Raw genomic sequence first — 9,373 nt, forward strand, 5'->3', positions numbered from 1 at the left:
CATGGTCTAGTCTGTCTAGTACGCATCAGTCCCAAATGAACCAGTTGGTTCTTTCACCAGCGATGGTAGCTGACCATCAACACTTTAAAGGGGAAGAGCATGTAGTCTCCAAATGCCAAGTATCTACAGTGACACCGTGAGAGGGAGGGGGAGGACGGGAGCTGAGCAGTGAGCAATAGTTCACTAGATGTGGGATACAGAGTGGGATCTGCAGCAGAACAAGATCAGATAGCAGATATACTAAGAAAGTGTGAGACACGTGGACGAAGAGAGACTGTCGACTGCCCATGACTCTAAAATAAGCTGTGAGGAATTGATTTTTTTATTGGATTGGACCCAACAGTCCACGTGAGCCCTATATGCATTTAATTTGGGATAGCTGTGATCAAGTCGTTGTGCTATTTTGGGGGTCAAAATGATGAGTTCAGTGCCTCACTAAAGTCATTTTGTAGTTTCTGGTCTGTTTCTGATCAGCTGGATATCAATCGAGCGGTTACTTTGGAGCACTTGACAGTTGGAGTGATTGTAATGTTCTCCTCATTTAGTGAGGAAAGCGATGCATTGAAACTAGGAGGAACAGACATGAAGATACTCCACGGCCATTTACTTTTCTGCCCCCGGAGGATAGAGTGGTTCTACCCATAACAGAAGTGACGAGGGGAAGACAGCCTGAGGACAAAACATGCGGCAGTTTGGATAGAAAACTGGGAGACCTGGAAGAAAAGGAAAGTTGGAAATCAACATTTATTGGGATCATTTGCGCAGAAGGTAAGCTGCTTGTCATTTTAGACAGAAAATCTATAAATTTAGTTCTGCAAACACCCTTCCTTAGATTGACTGACTTGTGGATTTTCTCGAATTGTCCAATCCAAATGTATTTTCAGTGAGAACAGTTTGCTGTGACACATGTCAGCAGGGAGAAACACTCATCACTGCTCCGATGTTAAGATTACAGCCCAGCAGGCAGAGTGTGGATCCTGAGACAGGCGAGGAGCAATCGCACAAAATATTATATATTAATATCCCTTGGACACTCAACATTCTGCTTCCTAGCAACTAGACTACTGAAAAAACAGCAACTACTGCATAGAAGAAACATATCCATACACAAAAACTCAGTCACAGGCAAAAAAATTCACATTAATTGATACCAATTGCCATCCCAGAGTCTGAGCTTTAAACTTTAAACTTGAATCTGCACTAAAAGTGTATTCAATTAATCATCTACTTGCTATTTTGTTCCATGTACCTGTTCTGTTGTCAGTTTATTGATGTCTATCTATCCATAGCTACTGAGTATTCATGGTGGGGACATATGCACAGCACCCTTTATGACCCCATTTGAAAGTTGTATTAAAAATAAAAGAAATTCTTTACAGTCTGAAGCACCTTATTTGGTGTTTAACTGCATCTTGCCTTGAAGAAACAAAACAAAACCACCATGAGGATCAGTGCTTTATGAGCTGAGTGTCCCCAACCAATCTTGTTATTCTCTGATGTTCTCAGATATCCTAAAGAACAAAAACATAATCAAAGTCAACCACAATAAAAGTGATCTAAAGGGAAACACGTTAAAGCCAGTTGATGACCCTCGAGTCTGCGCTGTAACTTCAGTGTTATCATAACAGCCATGTCATGTCAGTGAAACCTCCCATAATAAAGCAATAATACAAAGAAGGACAACAGTTGAGCATCTTGCATAACCATCGAACTGGTCTGAATATCATTTGGTGCTGAAGATGCAGGGCCCAAATTATCTGCATCATATTTCACCGTCTTGTATGTGAAGTGAGACCTTTGCTAACACTAGTCCATGTGGATCGCACCCTGTCAGTCTGTTGATCCACCGGTCCACATATGTCTCTACAACCATAGGATTAGTGGCAACACAGTATTCGTGGTTCCCGGAGGATCAACTGCAGCGATGGTTTCTTTGGTGCCAAACAGCACGAGGACCGTTGTATTTATGAGTGAAATGTCTTGATGGCTATTATGAGATGGATTGCCAGGAAATTTGGTACATACATTCATGTTGCCCTCGGGATGAAATATAACTACTTTGATAATCACCGAACACCATCATCAAATCAAAATTAATTTTTTTAAACTTGTCCAATACTTTGGTTTATGAACAAGTACCTCTGATGACATTCCCATCAGCCTCAGCTGTTTGTGTGCAGTTCTACAGAGTTAATATTAGCATGATAACATGCCAAACTAAACTACAGTAAAACTAAAAACTATGATTCCTGGTAAACGCCAGCATCATCATCATTGTGAGCAGGTTAGCATTTAGCTCTGAACACTGCTGTACCATAGCCTTGCAGAGCTGCTATCATGACTGTAGACTCTTGAATTGTCTCGACTATGACATTAGACAATTTGACTAAAAAATATTTCAAGTGTTAGCATAAACCTGTTTCCAAAAAAACGTCCTTGGATCACAGTTGTTCTCTTTGTTGTGATATTTTTCTGTGTAAAACATTCAGAGTGGTTTTCATTCAGTTTAGCTGAGGTGACAAAAGATCACATCTACAGCACTTTCTATTGGAGAGACATTATATTTACACCTCAAAGTGTACCTCAGAGTTCGGGGTCTGGATAAAGTCCCCATCAATTCCTGCTATCAAACCATTTGTATCTCTACTATTAATCCCAGTTTTCTGCACTATCTTTTTCAGTCCATATTACTGTCCAGTCCAGTCTCATAAGGGAATCTCACAGCCTCATCACAGTACTCCAGTGACTCTAATAGTTGTGCCAGCTGGAGGAAACAGAAGATACGTCACATAAAATGGCAGGGCATTGGATTAGCTGGCTATTTCTGTACCTTGTTGATCAGTGAAATGTGTATTGTATATACCGGAGTAAATCCAATAGAGCAGGAGGAAAGAGGGGTAAGACAGGCATTTAGATTTGCCATACAAATACATAGAAACAAATTAATGCAATCTATTAATTAGTACGTTATCTTTTGAAGCTTCTTGTCTCACCGAGAAACACAATTTTCAAAATAGATAAATGTGTCAATTACATGTTAATTGTAAAGCACAAATTAATAAAACACCTAAACAGTTTCAAAACACAGATTATTTAAAAATGACCTTCATCACTTACATAATGTCTAAACTGGAAGAGAATAAATCAAGAAATGTAAATAAATCAACCGTGAAAAATGAAACTACAACAATATGCTTCAGCTGGGAAAGATGTGTAAACTGGCAGCTTTTGTTAGAAACGAATCCTTCAAGCTTTTAAACATGACCATGTGTGAACCCTGAAAGACGTCTGCACACTTTTAATCACACCCATAAATTACATAAATCATTGTGTATTGAGTAATATTGGAAAATTGTGATTTGAACAAATAGAGAAAAATTGATTTCATGCTGAAAGTCTGGGAAATTTAAGCTGAAGTGGAACATCACTGTCATTACGGGTTTGACTAATGAACATGATGTGTAATGCAAATAGCCCTGGTGACCTATCATTGTCCGTGGCTGCATGGTAATCTTGATTCTTTATTTAAACAAAGGTAAATGCATTTGTGTTTTGTCCTGTTACATTATGTCAATGCACTTTACAATTATACATAATGTGTATAAATATTCTGTCTATCCTTCCTTCACAGAAATCTGACGGTGACACCGAGCCGTGCTGGGCAGAGCTGTGCACTTCCTGCGAGCCTGGTCAGTTTTATATGAGCCGGGCTGACTGTGCAAAGCTGTGCCCCACTGAGGCATGAGTGTGGGAAGGGCCCACCACCACAGCTTCCTGTCCTGTGACGACGAAGGCCTTAGACTCAGTACCATGCCTGCTGTGGGCAGCTTTGGCAATGGCAAGATCCACACAAGACGCAAATACCACAGCCGGTTCGTCAGCAAGACTGGCCAATGCAACATCCATTTCTCAAACATGGATGAGAAGTCACAGCGGTACATATCGGACATTTTCACAACCTGCGTGGACATCCGCTGGCGATACATGTTCCTGCTGTTCAGCCTGGTGTTTGTGGTGTCCTGGCTAACGTTTGGCTTGGCGTTCTGGGTCATTGCCCTCCTACACGGTGACATGGACCATCCCGAAGGGGACGACAGTTTTGTACCTTGTGTCACGCAGGTCAACACCTTTGTGGCAGCTTTCCTGTTCTCCATTGAGACCCAGACAACCATCGGATATGGAGCTCGCTGTGTGACGGAGGAATGCCCGTCAGCTGTCTTCATGGTGGTCTTTCAATCTATCATGGGCTGCATCATCGATGCCTTCATGATTGGTGCCATCATGGCCAAGATGGCGAGGCCCAAAAAGCGCGCAGAGACGCTACTGTTCAGCCACAATGCAGTGATCGCTCTGCGTGATGGGAAGCTGTGCCTCATGTTCAGGGTTGCTAATCTAAGGAAGAGCCACATTGTGGAGGCTCACGTGCGAGCCCAGCTGGTGAAACCCCGCTACACGGAGGAAGGCGAGTACATCCCCCTGGACCAGATCGACATGAACGTAGGCTATGATAAAGGTACAGACCGCCTGTTTCTGGTTGCACCTCTAACTGTCATTCATGAGATCGATGAAGAAAGTCCACTATTTGGCATCAGTAAGCAAGACCTCGAAACATCCGACTTTGAGATAGTAATTATACTTGAAGGACTGGTGGAAGCCACAGCCATGACGACACAGGCACGCAGCTCTTACCTGCCTTCCGAGATCCTGTGGGGCCATCGCTTCGAGCCTGTCATCTTCGAGGAGAAGAGCCAGTACAGGATAGATTACGCCTACTTCCACAAAACATTCGAAGTACCGTCCACCCCCAGATGCAGTGCCAAGGACATGGAGGAGAGAAAATTCCCAACTTCTGGTGCCAACTCCTTCTGCTATGAGAATGAGCTGGCCTTCATCAGCCGGGATGAGGAGGAGGAAGATATTGAGAAAGAGAAAGACAGGAAGTGTTTGGAGACGGCCACTCCTGGACATGAGCAATCGACCTCCCGTCGAGAATCAGAGATTTAACCTGTATTCTTTGTTCTGTTGTTTCTGGATGCAGAGGAGCGTCATGTGCAGAGACCCATGACTGTCATTCTACTGACATGAGGACATGACTGAAGACATTTCATCATACAAGGATGAAACTCATCATACTTTGGAGGAACTTTTTGTGCTTTCCTGAGATGGTTATTGAGCTTTATCCACTGCAAACAAAACTGACATGTTTTAAATTTCAGATGAGCCTAGTGATAAAGTGCATGACAATAGCATAGTTTTATATCAATATTTCGAGAAATTCTCTGGTGGGACTATCTGAAGGTACTGTTCCACAAATATAAAACTATGTGTGCAGTGAAATTGACATTGGAGATAACGTTTAGAAAACCAAACATGGAGAATATTTCTCCAGGCTCATCTGGCAGAAAGTGAATTTGCACCAAAAGATATGACTTGCGAACAACAAGACTAAATATTATACATTATACAATGTCAGTGGTTGACTTGCTTAGATGCCACACATACAGCTAATTTACGTACATACAGTAGGGACTGCACATAACTATGGGAGACACATGACAAGGTAGAGTTATAAATATTTCCACCACAAAAAAGGAAAACATGATGGTATATTATGGTATATTACAGAGAAAACTATTCATCTCTTACTTTTCACTTTTAGACAGTGGGGAACATTTCACCTTAGAGCCCTTATCATGCAGTTCACTTTGATGATGGAGGCAGGTTTGTCACCCAAAACAATGGTTCCTTGATTTCAGTGGCAGACAAAAGAAGTGTGATCATTTGTACCCTAGGACTGTTAGTTTTTATCAGCTGTAACTAGCTAGTTAGCTAAGCTAATGTTAGTTTCATGAGTTGGTTCAAAATGTAGGGTTCTGCTGACTTTGTAAAAATCTAAGCTGAATTGTTTCAAAACAATGAAGTCTTAAAGGTACAGATCTTAGTTTTTTTTCTCTTTAGCGGCACCTGTGGTGATAAGCAGTAATTACAGCTGTGCTTTTTGGACACAAGCCGCCTGTATGGTCATTCAGCTGGTAGTTGGCACACAAGTGAGTTGAGTAGCTGGCAAGTTGCATAAGCTCCGCCCACCCTGGCGGGCCACCCACTGCTGTGATGGAAAACGTGTTACGAGCTTGTGATATTTTCTAATGTCACCACTGTCACTTAGCTCGCTCATTTGGTAATACTGCAAAGGCTTTCATCGGGGGGCCAACATCGTGTTTCATCATTCAGCAATGCACCATGATTTATTTATTTAAATGACACCAACTAAAACTAACAGGTCCCAGCCAAAAATATTTGTAATCTCACGAGTTGGAGATCCATGTGGATTACATTGCTCTTTACTGTAGTGTGGAGATCTGGAGTCCTTCATATTGTTACTATGATCGGGAAAGATGTCAGATCAGTCTGTTATTGCATTCAATGAGGTTTAGCTTGGCTTTCAAAGTACGAGCAAGACAGAGGTTAGATTTCTGTTTTAGTTTCCTAATTTCCAAGTAGCACTGTATGTTTCACTGTCAATGTTGCGAGGAAAAGAAAAATCCTTTAGGATCAGGACTTATTCTACGTTCTCGTAATGTTGGTTATGACAAACCTAAATTAAATAAACTGAGGGACAGAGCTAATATTAGCCCACACTGATATGGTAGCATCCAGCCCTGGCTTCCACACAGAGAGGAAAGACTTCACAGTGGATTTGCTGATCGTGAACAGGTCTTTTTTTAACGTAACCAGGGACTCCACCCAAAATAATGTCATCTGAGATGCTGCTGGCCTTGAAAGTAACTGGCTGAGGCTAGTAGGCGACTGATGAATCTAGTGAGCTACACACACCATACGTTTGCTGCTTACTTTAGGGCACCACAGGCTTTAAATGAGTAACATCTGGAGAAATCTGCTTGACAGACCCGTTGTGCCTACTTCCAGTTCCTGTGATTGAACTGGAACTGAAACCACCAATGGTGCATTGGTGATTTGAGGCGGAGTTTAGAAAATTCGCATTTGAAGTAACAATGTGTTGTAAAAGGAAATGAAACTGCACGCCTTGCAGGTCAAAAACTCATCGCGACCTGTGTGAATCTAAATAAACTAATTTATAAAGAACCAAAGATGAATAAAAAGCACCTCAAGTTCAACTTTTTCACCTCAGGACACAAAAACACAGCAAGAACAGGACACTAACTGTAACGCCTCACATATTGGAAATCAAAGACTTGACACATCATTTTGGAGGTTCCCAAAGGCAATACGAGAGTCTAATTAAAGTCATTTGAAATGATGACCTATGGGAGACAGAGTGGAGTAATACTATGTCACATCTGTGCTCTATATCCAGTTAAAAGGCCAGATCCAAAACATATTAACCAAAAGGGAAGTCCTGACACAACACTGAGGAGACACCATATATCCCTCTTTATATTCACATATGGTCTTTTTTCAAAGTTCATAAAAAACTAATTTATTTTGGAATGTTTTCTGTTTAATCTTTCATGCAAAATGGATATTTTTACGACAGTAAAATCCGGATGTTACAATAAGAGCAGACGTAGATGCAGTATCGTGTCATGATAAAGTTATAACAGGAAGTAAAATACTTAATCTAATGATTTTGGAGGTAAAACGTTCAACAGATGATGAGATATGAATTGGAAAAAGTGAGCGATGTCACATCTTAAATATAGGTGTATTTGGAAATCTGTTTAAACGAATCAAATCGTTCCTTCAGAAAACAATTTAGTTTCTTTCTTGAAGTAAATCAAAAGCAGACAAATAATTTGTCCGTCATAACCGTGTGCGTCATACAGACACACACAACTTCAAGAGAAGACCCTGAGCCAATCACACGCATGACTACAAATGGCAGATCATTTTTTTATTATTAGAATCACTGATCTCCGAAAACAACCTTGAATAGATGCACTTTATTTAGTTCTAGTATTGAATCTATTGATATCATTTAACAGTTTGTGTTGTTTTTCTATATTCTTGTGGTGGAATTATTATCTTTCCCTCTCTGTTGTTCTTTCATTGTAAGTAATAAAGATATTAGGACAGAGTGTGTACTACTGTTCCTCTTATCCCAGGTGAGATGAATTAGTGTTCCCTCCACATTTGTCAAACTAAAAGCTCCATGTGGGTTAACTTATACACCTGACTACTATTTCAGCACATTTCAACACATTTGTATTATTTATATACAGTAATGATGACTTGAGCTAAAAATATCAGAATAGGCTTGTTGGGGAAAACAAATGGTGGTCCCACTGCCATTCGCACAAAGAGCAGGGTCAACAACTTCCTGCATGTAAAAGACGGAAGAACTAAAATTTGTATATTTGTCAGGCTGATATTGTAAATAAATAGTTTTTCCCTTTCTTGTTGTTATTATTATTATTATTATTATTGTTTATGATCTTCCTGATTGAATAGTCACTAAGTATTAATACAGTATTTTAAAGAAAGTGAGTGTTAATAAGTTTCTTGAGCAAAGTAAGAAATACTTTCTTTGCTTCCAGGACTGAAATAATATCTACTGAAATGAATGACTTTGACCTCTTCTTGCTGTCTTCCACTAAACACATTTGAAGCAATCCTGACTCTGATTTGCACCTCGTTTTCTCCTCGCAGGGTTTAGTTTGTCATGTGAGACAACAATTCAAAAAGTCACAGACAAATAAATAAAATCTCCTGTTGATTACCACAATAAAATATGTCTGACAAAACCAACAGTTTTCCTTTTTCTTTCATGGCAGTCAGATACTAAATACATTTGTCTATTGCCTTTGTTGTAGTTACAACAAATAGCAGCAGGAAGGGAGAGGGAGCGGGCTGTTTGATAAACAGGAAGGAATGGACTGTAATTTATGGCTGTGATTTGGTGGGGCCGTATCTGGTTGGGGTCAGAGGTTTCTTCTTTCACTCTTATGCAATCAATCAGGCACGTCTTTGCATTTACACAGACAAGACTTGGCAGTTCTTTTTGATTTCACAGCCCTGTAACCTTGAAAGCCAGAAAAGGACACTGGAAATCATCTGCACGCAGTCACGCACACAGACACACACTCACAAGCCCAGAAACCTGATAGAGCTTTAGTCACTGTTACTGCTACATTATTAGAGTGTAACAGGTTGTTTTTACTCACTTATGTCCCTCTAATTAAAGTCTGCACTGATTAGAAATGCATAAAAGTCCTGTAAATGTGCAACTTTGAGTAGAATATCATTGTGTCCATGTCTCGGTAACATCTCTACCCAATTATATTTGCTATCCAGATCCTGTTTATTCAATTACCATTTAATTTGACCTGACATATTAGGAACTGAAGAGTGGGTGTGTTGGATATTAAACTCAAGTTTCAGCTCAGTGAGAGTT

General features: G+C 40.4%; 1 protein-coding gene across 1 annotated transcript; it reads left to right on the plus strand.

The window, feature by feature from the left end:
* Nucleotides 1-203: 203 nt before the first annotated feature.
* kcnj12b (potassium inwardly rectifying channel subfamily J member 12b) lies at nucleotides 204-8,375 on the plus strand. The gene is made up of 2 exons (XM_069710189.1): nucleotides 204-768; nucleotides 3,632-8,375. Exon 2 carries the CDS (start codon nucleotides 3,742-3,744, stop codon nucleotides 5,002-5,004), a length of 1,263 nt encoding a protein of 420 aa, XP_069566290.1. The 5' UTR covers nucleotides 204-768; nucleotides 3,632-3,741; the 3' UTR covers nucleotides 5,005-8,375.
* Nucleotides 8,376-9,373: the final 998 nt, after the last annotated feature.

The sequence above is a fragment of the Brachyistius frenatus genome, unplaced genomic scaffold, assembly GCF_029030835.1.
Source record: "Brachyistius frenatus isolate BFR_SWC_R1_liver_20210118 unplaced genomic scaffold, ASM2903083v1 Contig_90, whole genome shotgun sequence".
Lineage (NCBI taxonomy): Eukaryota > Metazoa > Chordata > Actinopteri > Embiotocidae > Brachyistius > Brachyistius frenatus.

Excerpts from the sequence above, each read along its gene's own strand:
- kcnj12b (XM_069710189.1), top strand. The coding sequence starts at position 3,742 with ATGAGTGTGGGAAGGGCCCACCACCACAGCTTCCTGTCCTGTGACGAC.